Here is a 26,562-nt window from a genome sequence, read left to right on the forward strand (position 1 = left end):
GCCCAGGGATCCAGTTTCCCCCTGAGAGAGCTTCACTCATCCAACACTAATGATGCACAAACAATCAGCCCATCTCCATCCCACAAGTGGGCCACACAAGAAGACCTGTGAAACCCTGTGAGCTCGGTTCTTCATTCAATGCACAGCAAATCCTCTGATGTCAGAAGAACTGATTTTAGACCGACAGCTAGCTGACAAGCATTTGATTTGTTATTTGACTCTGAGAACTAAAAAGTCAAACAGTTTTTGAGGTGACCTTTAAGAAACAGATTTTTAAAACGGCATACATTTTTGGATTGTTCAAATAACTTTGTTACATGTTTTCAATGATTAAATGGTCAATGGAGAAGGTTTCTAAACGTCATTGCAGGTGCATCTACTGGAAGCCCAGAGTCTGAGGCTGAGGTCCTTACCTGGCCGTCTCCTTCCACTCCATCTCCTGTCCGTCCACCGACAGCAGCTCATCCAACTCGGTGAAGAGTTGAGGCGGCGCCGGGCCGTCATCCTCCTCGCCCAGGATGAAGCGGATCCTCTCGGCCGCCGGAGAGACTGTGGAGAGAGGAAAAATACTGCGGTTCATAGGCTGGCAATGGTGGCCGTTGGGCAAGGGTTTGGGCACCGGCTTTCCCTCCTCAACGGGAACCGTCCCGTTGGGCTCAGGCGGAGGTGGAGGTGGTGGGATTGTCACCATGACCTCCTCTCCTTTCTCTTCCACATCCTCTTCCTTCTTCTCCTCCTCTTGGTTATTGTTGTTGTTGGACATCGTCAAGAACTCAGGGACCCGCCCCCCCTCTTTACTCTCCTCAGATAGCAGTCGAGCTAAGCTCCACAGAGTCCCGAAGCGGCAGCTAGACCCTCATTAGAGTCTTGGGTGGAAGTGACAGCCGCTCTCAGCTGCCTGCTCTAGCACTTTGTGGACCAGGTAGGAGGGGGCCGATGGGGTTTAGGGGTCCCCTCAGTGACAGTGTCCCCACAGCTTCCCTTCTCCCTCTCCGGCCCCCCTTTACTGTTCAAACAGGCCTTCGCCATTGGCCCTCCCGCCTTGGCAAGCTGCCCTGGAGCCCCCTCATTAACAATTAGGAAATGGTCCACAAACTGGCTCCAGCAGAGGCTTGGCTTTCCTTCCCCTTGTCTTCTTATTTGAACACTTAGAAAGCAACACAAACATAATTTAAAGCAGAATTGATATATGGATTACACTTTTCAGTGCAAAACAAACACACCGTAGTTTGTTCCAAATGGAAACAATATTTAAACTTTTCAATGGAAAAGCAAAACAATAACCACCCCCCTTTTCACAAAAGCATGCATGTAGAACACTGTACACAAAGACTACTGTCATCAGCAAACAGCCACACGAGACCAGTGCATGACGCATCATTAGAGTCACAGCTCGGTGACGGGAACGCTCACATAAATGAAGCAGAGGCCTCTCTGCTCGAGGAATCAGACCGCTTTTGTGTATTCTGATTCATATCTTATACTCATCACTCTGAGCAGGTCATATGTTAGCAGGTTAAAGTGACATTTGTCAGTTGATTCAGTTAGTTACGCAACAGTTACAGTTGGCAATTGGTGGCCGTTAAAATTTAGTTAAAAGCTAATCTCTATGTTTGAATTGTGTAATGTGTAAAACTTCACTTAAGAGTTGGATTGAAGAGCCGGAGCAACCCACTTCTGAACAGCTGCACTGATGTTTTCTTGATGATTGGGCCTCTGGTAAAGATTAAAGTTGGGTGAAGTCATGCTTCAGGTCACCAAAGATGTACTCACCTTACAGTAGAGATGACTTTAAACCATGCTGAAATATATTGATTTGCTCTATGTGGAAAATCACCAATCAGCAGTTTTGTTCTTTCTTTGTCCTCATCTTCTGCAGGTTAATAGTTGGTTTTAGATCTTGGGGTTAGAATCAACTTTGGGTTCAGGGTATGGAACTGTAGTTGTGTTGGTGGAGGTCAGGGTTTAGGAATGCATTATGTCAGTGAGGGTCCTCACACACAGGGGCAACAACGCTGGCTGTCTGATTACATAACAGCTTGTTAATAATGTGGCAACAGAGAGTTGACTATAGACACTGAATATATACAGTATATATTTATTTATTTATATGAAAGAAAATTACCTTCCTTGTAGATATAGCCTCTTAATCTTGCTCTCAAATTGATGCATTTTACTTTAAAATATCTTCCTTCAGGGGAGCGCGCCCCTAAAGAGGTGCGTAGTCCTTGGACTCCTCATCTTGCAATAGAAACCCAGGGGAAATAAATGCTTCACAGACTCTGACACTGGGACAACCCACCAGGCTCTTAAATGAAGAATTCATTCAAAGTATCTGCATCCCAAAGGAAGGACAATAATTCAGTGTTGATTTTGACTGGACTCTCTTTTGTAAGTGAAATTTAGACATATATTTAAACAAGCATGCCACATTTGACATTACATCACCCACCACATTGAGTCATTCATTCATTCGGTCAGCAGTAAGTGGTCAAACAGTAAATGAGGTGAAAGCTTGCAGTTTCCCTTATTGTGTTTTCCACCGCACCGTAACAGCAGGTACGGGCCAGACAAGCAGCTGTGAGATTACTAGGTGTGGGGGGGGGGGACTGACTGTCTGCTCACACACACACACACACACACACACACACACACACACACACACGTAAGTCTCCGCAGCGTGTTTAATGACACCTCAGGTGGAATAATTTACATGTGCGTTTCACACAATCAGCTGACACTCCATCTCCACTGCGATTTCGGCTGTTTACAGTCAACAGTTCAAACAAGCTTTAAATACCTATATGGCCAGAACTGCATGCAAACAATAGTGAGCAGTGCAGGGCCGGGGTCAAAGCCTTCGGGGGATGCAGGCTCATACTGCTGGGTTTCTTCAATGTGCATCCAGTCAAACACAAATAAGCATTAAGGCGTTTTATTTAAGAGGGTCAAGAAGTACAGTTGTAATAAAAAACAATCCACAAATACTTATTTGGTTTTCATCCATATGAAATCAATGGAAGGACATCCTGGTGAAGGAAAACCATTATCTTAGCAGAAATCTATTTTGGAACAAGATCAGGAAAAGCCACCTGACACAGTGTCCACGGCTGCAATTGGCTACTTTCAGCACGCTCGAGCTCCCGCCTTTATATAAAAAATGTGACTTATAACAGCTTGATACTTATTACAGTCACAATATTTCATGCTAAAGGAATATGAGCAGGAAGGGAAGACAGAAACATCGGTCATTCTATCGGTGGACATCAAAAATATGAGCAACTTTGAAATAGTCTACAACCCCCAAAATAATAATAAACTGGAAATTAATTCTCTGAAGTTCTTTTTAATACACTGTCGGCATCTAAAACTGTCTCGAGTGTATCCAAGAGAGATGTTCTAATTCTTCGCGAGTCGAGAACTGATGCTGCATGTGCAAACTAACCCATCGAAAACCCCGAGCTGGTAACAAGCTCTGCGATGGTGCGAGGAGGAAGGTGGGTGAGAAGGGTTAGGGGGTGATGCTCAGGGCAGAGTGGAGGCAAACAGGAGAGAGAGCAAGCAACGAGAGGAGGGACAGAAATGAAAATCCCATCGTTCTAACGCAATTTCAAAGCTCTGTGTGCTCTAGCCAAGAGCCATGGGCATACAAAGAGGACTTTGTCCCAGAAGCAGAGGCTCATGGGATAGGGGATGGAGGAAGAATGCCCGCTGCCCGGCAGAAAGCTTAGTGTGACTGCCACTAAAGGCCTGTTTAGTCCCACTCTTGACATGCATCCTACACAAATACCTTCCATCCCCTCTGACCTTTTTGGAAAAACTCAGCACATCATAGGAGGGGGTCTAATAGCGCGTGCATTGTTTGCGACTGTACATGCAATCATAATGCAGCTCGGCGTCACTCATTCAAAGCAAAAGAGAGGATCACTGGGAGTACAGGAAATGTTTTCCATGCCACAGAGTCTGACGCTCAGTATGCAGGGCAGCCAGCACAGAGAGGCAGCGGACGGGGATTGGAGCTGAATGCAGAGTAACACCCAGGGGGTGAATCGTTGAAAGCGCAGTATTTATACTTGGACCATCCAGCTCTGGTATTTTGTTGTGATCGCTAAGGTCGGGCGGGTTCTGATGAGAACGCACCGAATACCGGCGGGTATTTGAATGCCCTCAGTGCCGTCTGCAGGTAAACTGAATGCCAGTCACACTTTTTCTTTCTGCTTTCACTGCAAACCCAATGCGAGTTTATGTGCGATTCTGAGTTTGACTACAAAAAATGGTTCAATGCATCATTCAGCAACATTACCAGATGTTTTAGGAATCCTTTAATCCTCTGGCAATAAGGGAAACCCCATCAAAGTCTTAATACATCTCCCAACTTTTTTTAGTTTTTTATGTTATGACTTTACACAAAATGGTGCATCTTTGCTCTGCAGCCGAGGCGCAACTTCTATTCTAATGCACGGAAACTAATTGAGGTACGGAAGCGTGCAAATATCAGGCTGGTCTCATCACATTCCTTTGCTCATGCTTTACCTAAATAGAAAATAATGCGCCATAATTCGTAGGTATCCCACAAAATGATTTTGTATGTTATGCACGTAATCATTTCCGAGGAAGCCAGGAGGCCGCTGTTGATGTATTTGTAACTTCCGTAGTTAACCCAAAACGACGATCTAACCGAGTAGTTTTGCAGCAGAAACCTACCGAAGCATATTTTGAAAAGACTGCATTCATGTAACGAGCGGCAATTGACAAGTGTTGCAGGACAATAGAAAACAGAAGCCACTGTGGCCACAAGTGGTGACGGCACACTGGATTTCCCAAGTTATATAAGATGCAAGTTGGCATCTCCTATCAGCTATTATGTAATAAAGTATCGCCTTAAATCCTCACTACGGTAAACTTTATCCAATTCACTGTCTAGAAGGAGAAATAATGGTGATTATCTTTTTCTTGTCCTATTGTGGTTTGTTGTGGCTGCAAATAAAGCTAGAAGACGTACATGTAGACAAGAGCAGAGGGATAAAGGAAGACTGTGGATGTTTGTGGTTGGGGAACGTCGTTGATGCAAGAGTCGATCAATGACGATTAACTCATCGTGACAATAAGCTCTGTCCAGGAAGACACAAAGTCTAACAAAACGATGGCCTTTCAAAAGGTTTTAAGCAGTTTACCCAATTAATATCCACAGACCTTTTCTCCTGATGCAATTTATTCCTTCCTGTGACACTGAAGAATATCTCCAGCAGTCGCTCTGTCGACATTCTGGTCTCATATCTCCAGACCTACCTCCCAAGACTTTGTGATATGTCAATAATTGTTTGAAATCATAACGGGAAGACCAAGAGCCTATGTGGGAGAGCAAGTGTATATCCTGAATGTCCTTGTCAGGCCATGTGCACTTTAATATCTCACAGATCTCACAGGGATGTAAAACATATTACTGTGAAAGCAGTTGATCTTTGCATTTATCTAAATCATTTAGAAAGGCTTCGTATTTCTTCGTATTGTAGAAGACAGTATCTGTCCAGTCATGCAAAAACATTACATTGGAGACATATTCGCAAAAAAAATGAAATACAAAGCAGCAGTCTTCGCTTGCTCTGAAATTAAACCCATTTGTATAAGAACCAAGTTTCTAAGTAATCTATATAATCCACTTTCAGAGAACATTTGATCCCACGAAAAGGAGAGGGGCTTTGCAAAGAAAAACATGCTCATCAAAATGAGCAGGGGTCAAATGGCCCTGCAGTGGACACACATGTAACCAGGAGGATGTGCTTTCAGTCCCCGCAGCGTCCATCTGACCAAACAAGAGGCTTTCAGTCCAGACAACAGCCGAGGACCTTCCCCCAGGGGGCGGCCATGGTTCCCAGAGCGAGGAACACGGAGGCGGGCCGTGAATAACAGTAGGACATTAGGTAAGCCGCATGCCTGTCAATTTGTGCGTGCCTGACAGATTCCAGTTCTAGTTGCGCAAACATTTCTCAAAAGGCGGAGGAGCGGCTTAAGATTCATAAATAGCCGAATAAGACATTATTTTCTGTGGCAATAATTGGAAAACTGATTGTTAAATGGTCACGATCTCAAGTTAATGTTTAATGCCGATGACATTCCTGATGATGGAAGGTCAGTGGGCGAGCTCACTAGCAGTCCCAAATAGCTGACTGTAGGTCATTCGGCTGGTTTGACCCCGAGAGGTCAGCTGGGCTTTTAAGACAAGATACTGACAGGAAAACGAGGCTTTGGCCTTCATGGTAACTAGATGTCAACCCAACTGAACACCGCGGGGAGATTTCCGAGCGCTGGCCAAACCATTATCAAAAGTGGAGGACCATCTTTTGGCAGCAGAGTGGTCATCACACCAGCAGAGTTCAGAGACCTGGAGCAATGGAACAAAAGTGCTGGTGTTTCCCAGCACCAGAGTCTCATTTTACTGCTGCAGGTTCTTGATCGTCTGCTCAGCTCAGTCCTGGTTCCCCCCCGCCCAGCAGCCCGGCAAACCCGGCCTGGGTCTCCAGCAGCGAGGGGAAGCCCTGCTCCTGGAGGAAGGAGGCGCCGCCGCCACAAGGTGTGGGAGTTCTCCACCTCCCGCCGGAGCGCCAACTGCAGGTTAAAAGGCGGATCTGTTGTGCTGGTCGCTGCCGGAAGCCCCCGCTGGAGTTTGAGCTGCATGATTTCATCAGAACCCGACCCGGTGGCACCGATGACGAGCATCAAGCATAACTGCGTTTAAATAGCCGGTCTTCGTGCCGACAGTCTCGTTTACTTGTGTAGGTCATATAGTAGCATCAGCAATGAATTAATACAGTTTTATAAACCAGTTTAAAGTTCCTTGTGGGAACTTTAAACATTGTAAACTGTACGCTTCCATGTGCAAAAAAACGTTGAAATCCTATGTGAAGCAAATGCAGCCAACTGTCACTTCGTGAGAGTAAGTAAGAGAAATGATTGGCTCAACTAAAAGTCCGATCCGTCCCGGCACAGGTGGGCTCAGACCCAAACCAACTTCCACTTGAGCAGAGGACCTAAAATATCCCCGTTACTGAGGAGTTCTTTCTTTCTTTCAGTCTCGGATGTTTTATAATACAACAATCTTTCAGGCGAATCGCGGACTCCGCCTTGAATGGGTCACATCAAAGGAAATATAAATTGTGCAGAAGTGTGTTTACTGTCTGGCACTTAATTCCATGACGACGTTTGACATAACATCAACTGCATTTACGCTATTTCGCCCGCACGAGCCAGCAGAGCGCCGCTGTGTTGACTGTTAACAAAACGTCAATGCTCACATTCTCCTGGCAACATAGTGGCATTTTCCGTGAAAGGAGAAATTATGGATATTTGGCTGATTTGGAATATATTTTCCTTTAACTGCAATTCTTTTGGTTTATCTAAATAACGTTCAAGGATAGAAGGAAACAATCAAGCTGTTATTTACTGGTTCATCTTGCACATTCAAACATCCTTTATACTAAATGAAAGGCCCCATCGGCTTATAGTCAATATTACACAGTTTGTAAAATACTAAGTGTGTTGGTGTTGTCAGTACGCTACAAATTCTGATTCAAACCCGATGCTAATAAAAGCTTGACGACGTTAATGAGGCAATCTGAAAACGTTGTCTAGTGAAGGTGGTGATTTCAGTGGGAACACGCAGCCTCCAACCCAATATTTAAAAGCACAACTCCCAAACACTCCTTGGCGACATTGTTCAGGCCACGATCCACCTAATCTGCAAATATTGGCAGCAGTTTAAAAATAAAAACTCATTTTAGTCAACCAAGTGTGAGCAAATGAACCGGCAAAGGCTGAAGAGTAACTGCAACGCTGTTTACACACAACAGGTTGGAATATTTACCGTTGCCTTCATGGCCCCACGGACACGGAACCATCTTCAGACATCCCTCAGATGTTTTTTATGAACAAGGAGATTCATCCGTCACCTGTAAACTGCAATATCTTTTCTGTATTAGTGTAGTGTTGTAACTGTAGCTCCCAGTCTGAAAGTTGAGACCCACCAAGGATAAATCAAAGCAGGATCAATCAGACTGGTTGTGAAAAACATATTGTGAATAGGAGAAGAAGAAAATAATTATTGCTATGCAAATTTTAGCTTTACCTTGAGCACTATTCAGCTGAAACATCACTGTGGTTGCTCGACGCTCATGTACAGTGTGACTAAAACCTGAATCCAGGTTCATTGGAATAAAAGGGACGTGATGCACTTTGGAAGTGTATCACAGACCTGTGCGCCCCAACATGCTCAATACCTGGGACTGTGGTCGGGGGAACAAACTGAAGCCAAAAAATATTAAATAAATCTTTGCAAAATATGCATCGTTACCGTCTGTAGCAGCTACCAGATGGGCTGGCTGTAATCTATTCTCTGATTGGATTTATGTCCTGAAGAAAATCCCCCCCCCACATCAAGTGATGTGTGCAGATTGTAGAAATCCAGTTCTGGTGGATTTTGGTCCTCTTGTCACGTCATGTCAAGCACGCAGGCTTGTGGAAGAAGACGTCATTGTCTTGAAAGAACAGCTTCCTCATTATTGGATTGAGACGACAAGATGGGACATTTTAAGACTCATTCACAGGGGGCTCCTGCTGCACATGGGCATCATGTCACGTTATTGTCATCAGAAGACCCCTCGTCTTCACCAAAGTATCGTAATAAATCTGTGGTTCCCAACCTTTTCTTGTGCGTCTATGAGCTCATGTTTAGGAACTGGAAGCAGTTCAACCAAAGCGGGACGTTTCCATCTCGTTTTTATTTTAGAGTTAAAAGCCTCCAGAATTTCCCCACAAAATGCAAAGATTTGAAGAAGAAATATTCTCATTTAGCAATATGCTTCTTCTTCAACTTATTTCAATTGTTAATTATCTTGCGACCCCTTCAGATTGATCTCAAAAGGCCCTCACAGTTAGACAGACTATGAATTGTAAAAAGGGCAAATTCACGTATTAACATCAACATGACATTATAAATCACTGGACATCTATGCGTTTTGCAAATTTGACTTCAGTCTCATGCCCATTCAAACCATAACTCTAAAAAAAAAATGGCATGGAAAACAATGCTGACATCCGTAGTAGTTGGTCTTCCACTTTTAACTCAGTCAGTCCCCAAACGCATCCTTCCCCCTCCTCCAGCTGGCCGGAGCTCTTTGTCCGAGCATCCGCAGCTGCGCCTCAGGGCATATCGCACTTTCCACCCTTTACGGGGACATAGGAAGCGCCAGTCAACCATGAACGTGGAGCATTAACACATATAGATGCGACGCATGCACACGCACACAAAGACAAGATACACTTATGTCGACAGCCAAGGACAAAAGCGCAGGATGGCGTGCACTTACTGGCCGCACGCAGGACACTCGGATCGGCACGAGCACAATCGCATCGGAGTGGCCATTACTTCCAATGGAAACTCACTCCGTTCTGTCGAAACAGACTCGTCACTCAGCAGGACACGCGTGGCTATTTCTGTCCACAACGTAGACGACTCAGCAACTTCTTTTGGGGTCACGGGGAGTTACAGGGGCGTTTTTATTTTTTTTATCTCGAAAAGAGAGCAGCCTTCAGCAAAGACAGACAGGAAGCCTAATCCGCCCCGACATGGAGTCCATCAGAACTTACTGAGAGGTTTGAGGATGCTGTTGCTGGTCTCATCGTTGTTTTCCGTGTCCGACTTGTCAGAGGTGTTCTCCGTCAACCTCTCCTTTCTGTCCTTGTGGCCGGCTTTCCGACGGTGGCGCCGCCGCCGCCGATAGCTCTTGGGCACGTGCACGCCGATGTAGACGGTGTGGTGGCCTGCGAAAAAGGAAAAGAACAGATCAAACCCCGTGAAACATTCGGAAAAAAGCGATGCACCTGAACAGCTGCCTTCCTGAGAATGACAACACACAATCCCCATCAAGAAATGCAATATTAGAACATTTGGAAAAATCACAATGGGACTTCAACAGCGCTGCGAATGAAGCCAAAAACGACGAGACCCAAACCCGACCCTGAACACTTCTCAATTCAGTTCAAACAGGGAACATTCTCACAGTCTCAGCGGAGCGGGGTTATAGAGGTCGCAGGACACTGTCAAAACAAATATTTGGACAGAAAAAGAGGTAGGACGGAGCAGTGAAGACGACATAACTGCTTGCATGACTGCATCCTTGTTATGCTTGTTGGCACAATATCAACAGGACGTTCAGTTTTACATGTAGTTTGGAGGTTTAGGGTCAACGACGCCAAGCAGACCAGGCTGTTTGCTAACAACATGTCATCCTGATGGACGTGGATTTCATGCCAACACCATATACATCTTATATGTATAACTGCTGGTCCTTTGGCTGCGGTAAGACATCTGGTTCAGGGCACTTATTCTTCACTCACTCACTTTTCACACGTGTGGGTGTTGAATTTTATCCACGCAGGCCCGAGTGATACATTGTGTTTGTGTGTTAACAAAGCAAAACATTATCAAAACGTCTGAAGCACATGATGAGGTTTGACAAAGACACTTCTGCCACTAAAACTGGTGACCAATATAGTCATGAGGCTTATTATGTACGATGATCAGACATCACACTTTGACCAGGATTGTCACGGTTTTTACCACAATCAAAATAATAAGTGTTTTTCAGCACATATATTGACGTTCATCATGTTCTGGCATACTGAATGCTTGAATTCATTAGCCTTTAATTGAAACCTGGACCACAACTTTTCTCCTTCCTAAGCAGAGGAAAAGCAACCTTTTCAGGGTAAAGATCAAAAGTCACGCTGAAACAAAAGGCTCAATGCGATCAGTGTCGAACGTCGGGTAGCGCTGAGCCAAGCACAGCACATGACCTAACCAGGAAGTGGCCGAACCCCTGAAATCAGCAAACAATGATCTCTCTTGAAGCACAACAGCGTTCATTATTCACTCGTACCACAAAGCCTTGTTTTTTTTCCCTTTTTTTTTAGGGGTTCATCTAAATTCACTGACACCAACGCATACCGAGCTACTGCTGAGCTTCAGAGCCGAGGGAGATCCAAGAGGGTTTGAACTGTCTCACCTAAAAACGTGAAGGGATACTGTGAATAAGAGGCTTTTCTGACAATATGAGATTAAACCAATACACTGAGCACATATTAGCCTTTTGTTAAATTCTGGAAATCAGACATCAGCTTGTTGTTTGATTGTAACGTTTTGTGACTGAATGTTCTCACAAAACTACAAAGAAACACATTGAAAACATGCAAGTAGCATACAAATATATAAACAAACAAACATCATTCTGTAAAGCCACATTACTCGACCTGCGTCCTTATCTGTGTTCTCTACTAAGAAGTGGCTGCAACCTATGATCGTGGGGATAAATTATGTACATCAATGTTTTTTTTCAGTTTTTGGGCCTCATCTCCGTGTGAGCTAAAGAGTCTCTTTAAACTAGATTATTTCAAAAACATGCAAGATTATAAAACTGGATTAAGGATCATTTGAGGACTGAATGTGCTTGTCCTGACACCGAATGACAATTCTTTGGTTGATGCAATTTGCAGCTACATTGTTTCTTTTATGCGATTTGTGTTTTTATATTGATTTTTTAGGCAAATTTGTGGGTTTTTTTATGTGGTGGTTTGTGCACCAGCTTGGTAATGAGATTCAAAAACCTCAGTGGGAATATCCTGGCTAATTAAAAGGATCAATAAAAAAATAAATTTTACAATTTCTTTAGTCGACCAGTCTGTTTTGGTAACTTCCAGGCCCACATCACCCACACCAGCGCTGCTACCCACGGGACTTGTGGTTCAACAAAGGTGATGCCGGTCCCATGTTTATGGGAATAACATTAAAAACACTAGATCAATAGTCTACTCACAAAACACTGACAGCATTGTCGGCCGGGAAGAAAAAGAGAAAAACAGACTTCTTGTACTCTAAACAAAACTCAAACTTCAGTCAGACAAGAGCAGATCAAAATTGAGGAATTGCTTGGTAAATAAATGGCATGTCATTTCATTAAATATTACAATATTTACACATGACAAAAGTACAAAATATTATTTTCATGTGAATGTGATGGAGGAGGAAGATCGCCACGAGATCCGAGTCATTTTGTACTTGTTCTGCTACATGCGCCACTTAAAGGGCCAGTGTGTAGGATCACGGTGACGTATGGTCTATTGATCTATTGGCACCGAATATAATATTAATACAACTTCATAACTGTCTCCTGAAACTAAGAATATTTGTGTTTCTGTAAGCTTAGAATGAGACCTACATGTCTACATAGAGGGCGGGTCTTCTTCACGAAGTCCGACGTATTTCTACAGTAGCCCAGAAAGGACAAACCAAACACTCTAGTGGGAGCCTTTCACATTTTTACATTACCTTAAGGCCACCGTAGTTCTCTACACACTTGAAAAGGGAGAGGGGAGTGTCGGGGTATTACTAATATTCAACACAAAGTAATAGTTGACCATGTGTTATGGTGGAGGTGGACACTTAATCTCTCTTAATTTCTCTCCCTCCCTCCCTCCCCAGGTGACTACATTAACCTAAGTTTTACATTATTAAATTAAACTGTATTATTATATTATAATCAGACATGAGCAAATCAGATACCCTATTGGGCCCTTATAGCAGTTACTCTCTGTACTGTAGAGCTTAACATAAATGCCCAGCATCATTGTGTTGCCTTTTACGTGCACACTGGTTCATTAAGTATAATTAGAGTCGACCAAAGACGCAATCAGACTTAACATACAGAAAGTGGGCATTACAACAAGACCTGGGAGCAGATGGCTGTGCCGGGCGATGAAAGAGAACAGAGACACGGACGGACAGAAAGAAGTAAAGACTATGCTATCAGGGCTGATAGATGAGCAATAAAGCAGAGCGTGAAGACACAGGCTGAACGGCCACAAGAAAGGAGGTGAAAGAGGAATAAAAAACAGTCGAGTCAAGGAGCAGTAAAGGGAGATTTGCACACTGCCAGAGCCGCTTGTGTAACGACTTCCTCTTCTTTTTTTCGCGTGGAAGAGGAACGTCTTTTGGAGCTGCCTGTAGGCGCATACTGAATGAAATAAAATCGTTGTGTTCGCTGGGAGGTTTGTTTGAGCTCACTAGATTTTTGAGGAGAGGCAACGCCACCGCCAGTTCCCCCAGTAACCGCGCCACTGGGACCTGCCCAGACCAGTGGGGAGGATGGCAACACGCCACGCAGCACTGACAGCTTGCTCATACAAAACAGCTTTAAACAAAATATATACTGTCGGATTGGGGGGTGGGGGGGCGGAGGGGGGTAGAGACATCGACAGCTTTTTGTCAGAATGAATCATGACTCGTCCTCCTTACTTCTTGCTCAACGATAGCAGGCAATATCTTGACCCTTTTTAATTACGTCACAGGAATACGAAGATCCAACCTAAGGTCACTCAAGATGCGATTGTTGACGTGCATCTTGAGCTGTGACGGAGTTCAGATACCAAATATTTTCGCTTTGTCAGTGTCAGATAAAGATAATTAAGGCCACTGGGAACAAAGCTCCTCTTCCAGACTTTTATCTCGGACAGCGCAACAAGTGTCGAGCTACCTCATCTTTTTTTATCAGTCCTTGAGGCGAGCCGACGGCGCTGAGCGAGCAGCGGGGAGGAGGCTGAGCTCAGCGGAGACTCCAAAAGGGTGATTTAGCCGGCAGACGAGGACACACACGCAGACACACACAGACACACACAGACACACGCAAACACACGCAAACACACGCAAACACAGCTGAGACGCCGGCTACAGACAGGAAGTTAGAGAGATTGAAGCAAGGGTCAAGCTGAGGCGACACCTGACTCTTTTTCTTTAATCTTGTCTACAAATAAGTTACTTTTAGGATCATACCATGTACATTACATAAGAGTTAACAAACCATGCCACTGTGTTGACAACCTGTCTTCACAGCCATTGGCCTGCATTTAACTGCATCAGGTATAAAAGCAATTATCAGGCTTTTCAAGCTTGCTTGAAAAGTGCATTTATTAAAAAGAGCAGTACTCCACAGAATATCACTTTTATTGGCAACGTATGCGAGCACATTACAAGTTTTTTTTCTCTCTTACAAATAAGAAATACTTTATATTCGATGTGCATGTTGCATATTATCCTCATATCACTAAGAAACAAGTTTCTATAATTAATTAGGGTTTAAAGGAATAATTAGGGTTTAAAGGAATCATTTTGTCCTGGGTTTGGGCCAAAACGGGACCAACAAAGAGGAGGTTATGGAACTATTTGAGTACTTCCGCCAAAGAACCCAAACAAACCATTAAGATCTTGGATGTTAAAACTGGCTCTGTCCCAGACCCTTTAATCTGCTGGACTAGAACCAAGAAACCCGTGATGTCGGGTGCAGACAGAGGTCGTCACCTCGTAAATCAACCCGCGCTCCTCGGCAACGAGAGTCTGAGTCGTGAATCAAATTTAATCGGACCGCTGAATCAATTCTAATTAGCTGGTTCTACAGCAGCCTGGTCCGAAATGACAGAAAAGGCAGCAAAATTAACAGTCTGCAAGAAAGAAAAAACTACAAATAAAAATATAAAAAAGACCACTCTACATGCCTTATTTAATTGTATTATTTATAAAAGGAGAACACTCAATCAACCCTACAAACTAGATTATATTTTAATTTAAAAATAAAAATCTGCAGTTCACTATGATGTTAAATTAAAATGTTTGAAGTCATTTCTTATTTGATTAATTTTAATTTATAAACATGCCAATACACTATAAATATAATATTTATGAGCAGGCAGTCATTTATGTTTTTTCCCCTTTTCTCTCTTTGTTGTCCTGTCGGTCTTTGAGGGGATTAGTGAGGTAAACACAGGGTGACATGCTCCGTGTTCCACATCGCTCTCATGCCAGCTCGCTGAACAGGTGAGTGTCACTGAGCACGCGCAGGAAGTGTGAAATTTGGCGGTCTCTAAAAGACTGAATGAGCTCCTTCCTCTCACTAAAGGCCCTGGCTTTGGACAAAAGAATTGATTCAGAGGAAGCGATTTTAAAAAAAAAGAGGCTTTTAGAGTTTTAGAGAGCAGAGATAGGAGACTCGGTGATGTTTAAGAAACTTCAGGAACTTTCCAAAGGTTTTACAAACTGGCATTTTTGTTTTTACTAAACAAGTAAAGCCTTGCTAAAGATATTCATAAAAGAAACCATATTTCTATTGCTTTACGGTCAACATCGCATGCAAGGCTAAACAAGACTTTCTTTTTCATCACATGCAGAGATATTCAAGTGTCCCAGGAACAGGTGAACTCACCCTCTACCTCCTCCTCGTCGCAGATGTGCTTGAGCAAGGACGCCCCCCGGTCCAGCACCGCCTCGTCCTCCATCCTGTAGTAGTAAAAGAGGAAGAAAGACTGCTCACACTTCTCCTCCACAGACAACGTGGAGCCATAGCGCTTCGGCTCGTTCACCTGCAGTAGGTTTGGACTGGGGTTCAGTCTGGTGCTGCTGGTGGCGCTCATCTCCACCCATTAAAGACTCATTGACGGACACGCTACGCAACAGCGTCTTGAGCTCTGCGTTTTGGTAAACTAGCCTCAAGCGAGGGAATGCGCGTCGTCCTTGAGGAGGGCAAAGTGCGCAGTCGATAGGTACGATGCAACGGATTTAATCTGCCGGAGAGGGGGGGTGAGGGAGAGGACAGGAAGTCTCTGCTAATTGAGTGACTGATGCTGGTCATGCTTTAGAAAAAAACGCAGAGCGGCTGAGACTTGAACCCACCGAGATCTGGATCCGCCTCTGCCACACTTCACCTTGTAGAAACTGAATCAAGGTGATGTATTTTTTTTATTACCGGGGGGGGGGAGAGGATCTGAAAAAGTATCAGTCAGTGTTGTGTCTAATCAGTCACACGCCCACACACACTACAAAGCCTCTCCATCTGGTCGGTAATGCCTGCCTGCCAGCCCCCCCCACCGCCCTCCACCTAAGAAACAAGTGGAGCATCACATGTCTGTCTACTCATCCGCCCTTACAGGATTACGCCGGCTTTACTTAAATGACAACACTCGCAGAGGCCCACAACAGGCCGGCGTGCCGGAGCCTCTGCTGCTCTCCAAGACGACTCCACGCCTCAAACAAACCGCGCCGCTTCCCAACAAACAGCGACGGGAAAGCGTTTCCTTCGGGCTAGCGCCGGGGCCGAAAGGAAGTTTTGTTTTTGCGGTGGGGGCAATACACAGTATAGACTCTGTCAGCTACTAATCATTTGAGTCTTTCACACTAACAGCTCATTTACACGCATGCATGTTAATCTTTGTCAGGATGAACCGTGTTGGCAGTGCTAGACGCTGTCAATCAAAGCGTAAAAAAATAATAATTCACTAACTCACTCAAGTGCCCCGTTGCAAGTAATTCTGGAAACACTTCATCCTAAAAGGGATCACAGATAAATTGGTTTGTTTTGTTAAAAAAAAAGAAAGAAATTGCTACATTAATATTGATATTAGTTGTAACAAGAAGATTATTAAGTGTTGATTGGAGAGTTTTTCCCCCAATCACATCATGTTTATGTTTTGTTTTATGGCGCAGTAATTAAATGTTGTGACTGTGTCCGGTAATCCCTTGAATTGAGAAGCCTTAGTGTCATAATATCTGTAATTTTCTCCAACTCAGTCAATTCTAGGCCAAAGGGCACGGGACAGCACGGGCTCAGTGTAACGGCAGGATACCCTGGAGTCAGAGGTCAAAGGTCAGCTGCAGAAAGAGCTCTTCCAGCTGTTCGGGATTCAGCGAGAAGACATTCTCTGCTCGCTGCGTCATAATCTTCATGTCACACATACTGATAGATTCAGTTATCAAGTCAGTCATCAAAGAAGGAATAGGAAGAAAAGTAGGTTTGCAACAATCATCGGTGTTAATTTAGCTTTGAGAAAAATGAAAAACTTGACAACTACTTCTATGCATTCCGGGTGGTTGGTGGTTTTAACCGGCCACCCTGTGACCAAATCAGCTCAAAGCGTGGATAATAAATAGCTCTCCAATCAAAAATCAAAAATAACACTGGAACTCTTCCTGGGTTTAGTTGGAAGAGCTGTTCTCACAAATTACAATTATTCTGGAAATAAAGTTGCTCAAGTGTTTCTGTCATTTCCAGACCACTGAATTTAACTGAATTTAAGGAGCAGTTTGCTAGTCTTTCATAAAAAATAAATAGATAAGGCAAATCATATTAAAATGCCACCTTTTGATTCTGGAGAAAGTTTTGGTTCCTAGTGAAACATTCATTTTCTGAGTGTGTTTTTTGTGTGTAACTGTCGGTTCAACTAGTGGAGCGTTTTAAAACAAACACCAAGATTAAAGTGGAAAGCAGACCTCTTCCATCTCTGGACTTCACCGGCCTTCCAGCTACTTCCATTGCCACCTATGGAACAATCATGGACATAACAGGCCAACCTCCACTCTGCCTCAGCCGACATGTCTGCACCCAAGTTGTACTTCTACACGGAACGGAGCGGATCGGCAGAAGAGGAGGCGGCGACATGTTTATGTGAAGTTATTAAGCAAGAAAAGAAGAAAAAAAGTGTTTTGCTTTATGTATGATGTGATCGTTGCGTGGAAACTATTTGTAAAGGGATGAGCATTCCAGGAGTTATTTAGTGACATAAAAAATATTTTTTCCCTTTTGTCATTTTTTTTTCTTTTCGCGAGAACTTGATTTCCTACATTTCCCAGAAAGCTTTTCAACCCTAAATAATAAAAAAACCCGCTGCACAGCAGACAATTTACAACACATGGTTTCCCTCTTGCTTCTACCTGCAGTGTCAAGTTCCCCTGCATGACGATGTTGTGCATCTTCTCCTGAACTCTCTTCCATCCCAGAATAACAGAAAAGAGTTGAAGAGATGGCAGAGTTTGTGGTTCTGATATTCCATCAACATGATGACACTTTGACTCGACTATACATTATTTCTTGTTTAGAATTTGATGCCAAAGTTTGGAGTTCAACTTGGGGATTTTATTCTGCTGGTGAAAAACTATTTGTTGGTCTCACATCTGCCTTTTGTGATTTTAGATCACTGAAACAACTTCTACAATCAATATCCCTTTTAGCAGCACAACACCTGTTCCTGTTCAACAAGAATAAGAGGAAAAGTACAAAAAAAAAAACGAACAGAAAGGGACCAACGGGATTCAAACTACACTATCAGCAGCACCTCAGCGTTTTTCCAAGATGGATCTAATCATTTAAATCAGCATTTTAAGTTATGTACATATTGATTATCAATAGCTAAACCTTCAAACAACCGTACGACAAGATGTGAAAGTAATCAAAACTTGACTCGCTGATACTTTGCACTCTTGATTGTATATAAGCTGCTATCTGTGTTTCACTTCACAGATAACGTATCGGTCTCCCTGTCCTTGCAGAGCCTCCAGTAATCTGCATGTAGCCTACATTCCCTATCCGTTTTGGAGAGGTGCGCATGTTCTGTGGCTGTCCGCGAGCAGATGCAATTGTTATGGGATACAATATCTACTGGCGTCGTTGTGCGGGAATGTGAATAAATGTGTCCGGATCACGTATCCAGTATCCTGAACTCCAATCAAGTTTGCAAAGTCGAAGCCCCTCGTCTAGTGTGGGCAGAATGTCATCAGATATCAGATTTCCTTGAACCTCAAAGGCTTTCTCACGGCACAATAAAAAGATGCGTGGAGTTTTTTTTTTGTTAAACGATAGCCACGCTGGACTGTCTGACAGCAGTTTCCACTGTGCACGAGGAAGAAAGTCAAAAGCTTCGTTTGCTAGTGATAATTGCAACACAAACCACACCAGAAGTTCCCACTGCATACGTTTAAACGACTGAGGGTCACATGGGAGACAAAAAGCAGCTCGGGTTCAGCTGAGACTTAACAAAACCTGGTATTGTGGTGCCAATATCATCAATATCAAACAGACTTTTGTTTTCCAACTCAAGAAATGCAATTAGCATTTTGTTCCTGAAATTTGCAGTTTACACTCTTTTGAATCTATTTGCAGCACTTTACTTTGAGGACAGCCTTAACCGATTTACTGATTTTTCAATGAGAACCTGTTGACTCCACAGGAACCAGATGACTGAATGAATTACGTTAATAATCTTGCAGGTGAATGTCTTTTTTACGTCAGCGGGGAAAGAAGTTTTGGTGATGGCTTTCTAACAGCAAGCAGAAACAAATGATGCAGCGTCACCTTGGACACTGATTGCCCTCAAAGTTAGAAGACGTATGGACCAGTTTGGTAGCAGTCCTCTTTTAAAAAGATAGATAAATCAATGAAGCCGGTTTAATCTTAAAGCTGTGACTGTGCAGCACGGGAGGAACAAAAGGTGGTGTGTCTAGAGCCACTCTACGCACAATCTTATCTGAAGTATGTTTTCCTCCAGGGCTCGGAGATGCGCTTAAACTTTAACATTGTCACACCTTTGAGGAGTGTGTTAACGTCCAAGCCCCGTGTAGTTCGAATAGTAGCACATTTACATCGGACATGACACAGCCCACACTGTCTGAAAGCCGTGTTTGACTTGTCATTACAAAACCACTTGTCCCTGAAGTGCACCTGATAGCCAAGCGATTAATACTCTTTATATTAAGCAGCGGGAGCCGTTTGCAGCCTCACCTACACACAGCAGCGCCTAATTCAATTTACTCAAGGGTCAAGTAGCTCTGCGTAGAGTGAAAATCACTCCTGTAAAAAGCATGTTGAAGTCACTTACTTCTTGCCGCTGCTCATCTCTTCAGGTTGCTTGTGCTGTGTGATAAATCTCCTTAGTGAATGAGTGCTGAGCAGAGCGTATCACCGGAGCGGCTGCTGATGCTTGACCTGATAAAACAAGGAACAAATGGAGAGGTAATTTCTCTTTTTACAACCAAAGTATGTCACTGAAAGGAGACCATGAGAGAGAACAATTAAGGATATTATCACAGTAAGACTTAATATGGGTCTGATGTAAGGTTTATGAACTATTTGATTTGATTTATAAACACAGGGCAGTAAAATGTGATCACAGGAGAAACAGAGATCACTTAAGAAAAAGAAGAAATACAACAAATATAATGCAAACACTCACAACAAAAGTAATCTCGTGATCAATTTCAGGACACTGATCTGACTTAATAACCTGATGCGGTTGCTTTGGCTGCTAATAGTAAACGGCACTATGATAAAAATCAGACTAACTGGCCCAAACAAAACAAAACAAAACACACTCGCACTGCGCATTTACGCACGAGCCACCCTTTAGTCAATGATAAACAGTTCCCAATACAACTTTACACCACGCAGCTAGCATGACTCAAAAAGCATAATTTAAATTTTAAAAAAGTGACATACGGCGCGATAGAGTGGCTGAAGCCCTGAAGGAACCGGTGACACGCTGTCAGGAAATGACCCGGAGTATTATAAAGGTGATTTAATGCTCGAGGCGCCTCGTTAACGCACGCACACGAGGCCTGCGGGCGGGGGGGGGATGCCCTTCCGAAGGTGGACTGGACCGAGAGCGAGGGACTCACCGCTGCGTGGTTCCCGTGTGGCTTGCTGTGTCACCGCTGCGGTGGCATGAAGGTGAAGAAGTCCACTTCCACGGCGCGGGGTTAGTTTGAGTGAGGCGTCGCACGGCGACTGCGCTCAGCACGCTGCCGCCTCTATCTGCGGGACCATCCTTCTGTCAACGCCACTCCTCCGGTGGGAGGTCAAACTGCTCCACTGCTGCACCATCATCACTTTACCAGCTCCACCAGCAGCAGCAGCAGCAGCAGCAGCCAGTAGTGAACCAAGTCATTGTTTCAGCGATCTGTGGACGTTACTACACACTTCATATACAGTACACATACATACTTTTGCACTTCTCTATTGTTTAAGTTTAATTTAATTTCCTAAATTAATACTCTCTGCGCTGTACATATCTTTCATCCCAGCTATTTGTATTTTTATTTTTGTATATATCTTTCATCCCTGTTTTATTTTGTGTAAGTTGCTGCTACTCTGACAGCAAATTTCCTCTTGGGGATTAATAAAGTATATATTCATGAATTCATTCAAAGATAAACAATAAGTGAATTGTTGTAGTTTTGCTCAGATAAAATAAATTAAAAAAAATAGTAGGCTGATAAAATAATAATAAAACATAACTACAACAATATTTAAGACAAATTCTTCTTTACGTATTTATATTTTGACTTCTGACTTTTTGTCTACTATCATAGTTCCTCTGGGATGTTTGTCCAGCATTCCTCTCCACGATGTTCTGCAGGATAACTCCGGTGTCCTTTCACAACCTGACACTCGCTGGGATTTGTTTATTTGTTTTACTTGATTTGTGAATTATGTATTTTGAATCTACAGCTCCATCTGTTGGAGCAAACGTGGAAAGATTAGACTGTCATTACCGTCACACACACACACACACACACACACACACACACACACACACACACACACACACACACACACTTAGATGACCACTCAATTTGTGTTGTAAGAACGTTTTAGGCATGATTTACAAAATACAAAATAAATGGAGAAATTATTTTATGTATCATCAGCTCACCGAGACTTCAAGGATGATCTATTTCTTTTCTATTCTTTTCTTCTTATTTTCTTTACAGGATTAAGCCAAAATGTGTGGATTTAATCAGCCCAAGTCTCAAATTATTCACTCTGACTTTCTATTAGAGGAATTTTGAAAGGTTGTATGAGCTAAGCATGCTCGTTCCTAATAATAATAAAAAGGGGAGTTTATTGTGTGCACCCTCTTTGCTTTGTCTTTGTGTTAAGTTTCCATCCATCCCAAATTGTTGGATGAAACACTCATACTTCAGATTTAACTGCAAAGTCTTTCAGGAAATAAAGAAAGCCGTGTGTGTAGCTCCGCCATGGCCCTCTGAGATTATCAATCCATAACAGGTTCAAAATGGTTTGAAAACATTCATTAACTCGTGTCTTTCAGGCAAAAGCTAACCTAAGGCAAAACAGGAAAGTCCACCAGCTGACAGTTACCATGTTGTCAAGAAGAATACCTGGCGAAGAAAAAGCAAAAAAGATGTGTGACCAAACACAATGTAAATATAACATGTTTTTTCTGAATTATTATTATTTTCTGCATAAGGGGATTTGCCTGGGAAATTTAAGCTTTACTTTTTTGAAAGCGGAAAACAAAAATATAAACCTGGTAATCTTTCCCATTTGGGACATTGGTAACATTAACGTTAGCTAATTAACGCCATTTTCAATTCGTATATTTTAGCTGAACATTATATTCAGAAGCTGTAACTTATATAAGATGTCATACTACAACTTTTAGAACATAACTGTTATTCTCCTCAAGATTGGTGGCACTGCTCGCTATATGTGACGTTGTATTACGGCACTGCTGTGTTCCATGTAGCCTTTATTTATTTATGTACAGCCTAAGTTGTGCCCAGCGTCTTCTGATTAAAAGCAAACAGTGAAAGTGTGATTCTTTGGAACGTAGAAGTCTGTCGGAGGAATGACGTCTAGTGTTGGTGTACCAAAATCTTTACAGAAGGTTTTCCTCTTTGAACAATTTAACATAGAACAAGATTAAACAGCAGAATGATGTCTACAAGGTTTTGGATCTTTGGCACACTCCTCTGATGTGTGCTCTATCGGTACAAACACAGCTGTGGTTGCTGGTTCACAAATCGTTTCTTCAGTCTGGTGGAACACAATTATTACTGCACAGAAGAACAGAAAACACATTGCAGCTCTTAGGCCACCCCATCCAGCCTGGGAATAGATGCCATGGGGCTGGAGATCTGCCTCCCATCCCGTTACTTAGGTGGTCTTAGTTATTCTCAGACAAATCTCTGCTGTCATATGTTTGGACTGTGGAGACACATGTTTTATTTATGATGAAAACCAAATATGTGACTGTGTAAACGTGTATACTGTAACGAGTCAAGTTTAAAGAGCAAGATTTGTTTTAGTTTTTTGCCCTCTTTGGTTGAAAGTCTGTTTCCTGTGTGCTGTTCTCACTATCCGGACACACCACGGAGTAAAGCCACAGGAGGACAGCAAAAACAAGATTTTCAGGCGAGTTAAGTTGAAATGCATGAATCTCAAACAAAACAAAAAATAGAATCACTGGACCTATACTTTCTCAAGAAACTATCAAAAGTTACAACCTGAAATGAGAAATGTGAGACAAATCAATGAGTGAACACCTCTGAATGGGTCACTCACCGTAAAGCCCTCTCTTGGGGCTTTACATCATTGAGACATTGATACCTTTTAAAAGAACCGTATTATACAATGTGTCATGCAAGGCTCTGCAGACACGCTGTGAACAGTAAGTTATTTCTTTACAGCAACGATGAGAGCCGGAGGAGTCTACCTCGCCCAGCCAAAAAGAAACACACAAGTCTACAGGGAATTGTCGTGGCGACGTTAATTCCCTGTAGACTGTGCATAATTACATAATAAATCTTGAGGAGTGTAATGACTACAACAAGCGTGGTATGAATTGTGTGTCCCTCCTGTTCGCTGCTGTCGACTCATTAATCAAAAGAAAGAGGAAGAGAAAAAAAAGCTTTTGACCCTCAGAGGAGAGTAAAAGGTTTAAGAAGCTATTTGTCAGCGGGTGCCCACCACTTGCCCTCGAGGGCGTACGAGCACACACACACACAAGCATCATCTTCTGACGGGATTTAGTTTTTTCCTTTGTCAGCAGCAGATACGAATAAAAGCTGCAGCTTCGTTGCTCTATTTTGAATGACTTGCCTTCGGCAACATGCATGTCAAACCCCCACGTCAACACTGACGTAAAAAGGATGGTTCCGATTCTTTTAGGTGAGGCCTAGTTTGGAGAAGCAGTACCGACGCGGGCCAGCAGCAAAACTTATTTTAGCCCCTTAAAAAAAAAATCTGTTTAAGTGTACTTAGAATACAGTGTATAAAGAATGTTTTTACCAAGATACCTTGCTGTCAGATAGTTCCTTCCAACAGGGATGAACAAAAAATGGAAGTTTAATAACATAATAACACAAAGAAACTAATCAATTATGGAAGGTAGGGACCAGCAACACCTGTGTTCTGTGAGGAAAAAAAAAAAGAGGAAAAGAACGTCCGAAGGCAAGATAAAGCGGACAAAATAATCAACATAAAGCGTACACCTACACTGATATTGATTTTTTTATTTTATTTTTATGGGCCTGGATGTCAAAAATGGGTTTCGCTTCCGTCCCCGTCCACAGCAGCACATTGCTTTGCTTCCGTGCTGGTTCTCCTGCCCATTTCTCCAAACTGAGGGCGTGTCACCACCATCATAGTAATACGATGATTATGGATACGTACATACAACTCTCCCCTTACACAAATCCAAACAATCTCTATAACTGTCATAACCTAATCCTAACGTCCATTCTCTATATATTTGGATTAATTGCAATCACCCTGGTGCCCCAGTGGAGGACATGTGGTCCCCATGTAATTGCTCAAGGTAGCCTCATTACGGAAAAAAAGAAATGTCTGCCAAGTCTCACAACGATGACTTTTGCTGACTGGGCAATATGCCGTTAAACGACAGGGGGATAATTACCCTGTCAGATACACTAACAAGTACTCTCGCGCGCACACACACACACACAGACACACACACAGCTAGTTAGCTAACGTTAGCCACTGCTAACACACGCTTAGCTTAACTTTGGTGCAGATAGTACAAGTCGGAGATTCCGTGCTGCGTCTGCGTGGAGACATCCCATATATCATCACCTTAGTTTTTACAGGAAAAACAAAGCTTCCCCTGCTGGGTCAGACGGTATGAAGGAGCCATAAAGGCGCTGGCATGCGGCCTTGGAGGTGACTAATGACTATGATAATGAACTGACCCGGATCTTAACAACACGGCTGACCAAGGCTGCTTTTCTCTTGTGGAATAGCCTGCCAGAGGTAAATGATCCTGTACTTGTATAGCGCTTTTCTAGTCTTCCGACCACTCAAAGGACTTTAACACTACATGACATCATTCAGCCATTCACACACTGATGATAGGAGCACCATGCAAGCTGCCACATCAGGATTATCAACCATTCATACACCGTAGGCTCAGCTGCGGGAGACATTTAGGGTTAAGTGTCTTGCTCAAGGACACATTGACATGGGCTAGCGGAGCCGGGGATCGAACCGTCTCCCCAGAGGCTGTGCAGACCGACTATTCTGCAGTAGAGGAGAAATTGACAGGCAAATTGCAGCCTTGTTTGGCGGGCGGGGTAAGTGAAGAGAGCTCAAGTCCTCTGGATCTCCATGGACCGGACCAGGTTGTTCATGATGATACACTGAAACAGTACACCTTGCTAAAACCTGCTGGTTCTTCAAGTCTCCCAGCTTCTCCTCTCTGCTCCTTCCCTTCAGGACGAGGGGCCACCAGAGGACCTGTGGGGTTGAGGGGCCATGGATCACGGGTGGCACAGGGACTGTTTTAGTTTACCGGCATCAGTGAGCCACAACCGACTGTTACTCGTTCTGAGAGGGTGGTGAGACCACCGGTATATTTAAGGGACTTTGTCACTTATAGTAACTGATTTGTGAGTGTTGAATGTGTGACTATGCCTGTTAACATCTTTTCTTTATTGTAGCAGCACATGCTGTATGGTGTGTCCAAGCACTATGGTGTATCACCTATATGTCTGTTGTATATTGGGATTAGCGGGGAATACTTACTAGAGGCTGTGCAGTTGGGTGATGGGGACATATATACTGTTGTTTACTGGGCAATTTTGTTTTATAAAAACGTTTTTATGTTGCATTTTGAGGGTTTAGAACCGGAGACATATGTAAGTTATTATATTGTGTACTTAAACAGCTCTCTATGAAGCTTTTATTGTGAAGGGAAAGAGAGGAGGAGAGGAAATGTTCTGGTGAAGGGTGTGACAAGAATTAAAGTGGTTGCCATCTTGTGCAAACTACAGAGCATCGTATTGTTTTCTTAATAATGTTAAGTATAGACGGAAGATAAACCCTCGGCTACACAATGTATTGTAAGAATACATTTTCTACCTGGGCCTTCTGTGCCATCTGATATTGTACATAAATATGCGCATGATGGGATGCTGCGTCATTAACGGACAATGCATGTTGTTCACATCAACAACAAATTCACAAGACCCAGTCACATTTAGTTAGAACAAAACATGACAAAACAATCCAACAAAACTGCGCCACTAAAACACCGCACACTCAAGAGCACGATCAGAAGGAACAATATTAACTGTAAAATAAAAACAACACCATGGACACTCACTTAATGGGACGCTGACGGCGCGTCTGTGGATTGACTTTACATGTAATCTGGTCGTGCCGCAAATTCGCAAAAATATTTATATAAAAAATACAAAATATAAGAAATATAATCGTTTTATTATAAATGGCTTTGGGCTGAGCAAAATTAAAATGTACAAATACATAATAATATACATTATATAATACAATATTATAAATAAATAATAAAAAGTATTTTTTTCCATGTAAAAACGTGTCATGTTTCCAGTATTTTCATAATCTGAACATAGACTTT

General features: G+C 43.0%; 1 protein-coding gene across 1 annotated transcript in view; it reads right to left on the reverse strand.

Moving 5' to 3' along the window:
- Positions 1 to 15,390, reverse strand: part of slc4a4a (solute carrier family 4 member 4a) — a gene marked incomplete at its 3' end in the record, with an annotated part of 49,704 nt that extends 34,314 nt beyond the window's left edge. Inside the window, exons 1-3 of the mRNA XM_079221619.1 lie at positions 15,303 to 15,390; positions 9,643 to 9,816; positions 414 to 549 (exon numbers count right to left, since the gene is read on the reverse strand). Coding sequence (XP_079077745.1) covers positions 414 to 549; positions 9,643 to 9,816; positions 15,303 to 15,375 — 383 coding nt within the window. The 5' untranslated portion in view covers positions 15,376 to 15,390. The remainder of the gene's footprint in view (positions 1 to 413; positions 550 to 9,642; positions 9,817 to 15,302) is intronic.
- Positions 15,391 to 26,562: the final 11,172 nt, after the last annotated feature.

Source organism: Taurulus bubalis (genome assembly GCF_910589615.1).
Source record: "Taurulus bubalis genome assembly, chromosome: 8".
In the NCBI taxonomy this organism is placed as follows: Eukaryota; Metazoa; Chordata; class Actinopteri; order Perciformes; family Cottidae; genus Taurulus; species Taurulus bubalis.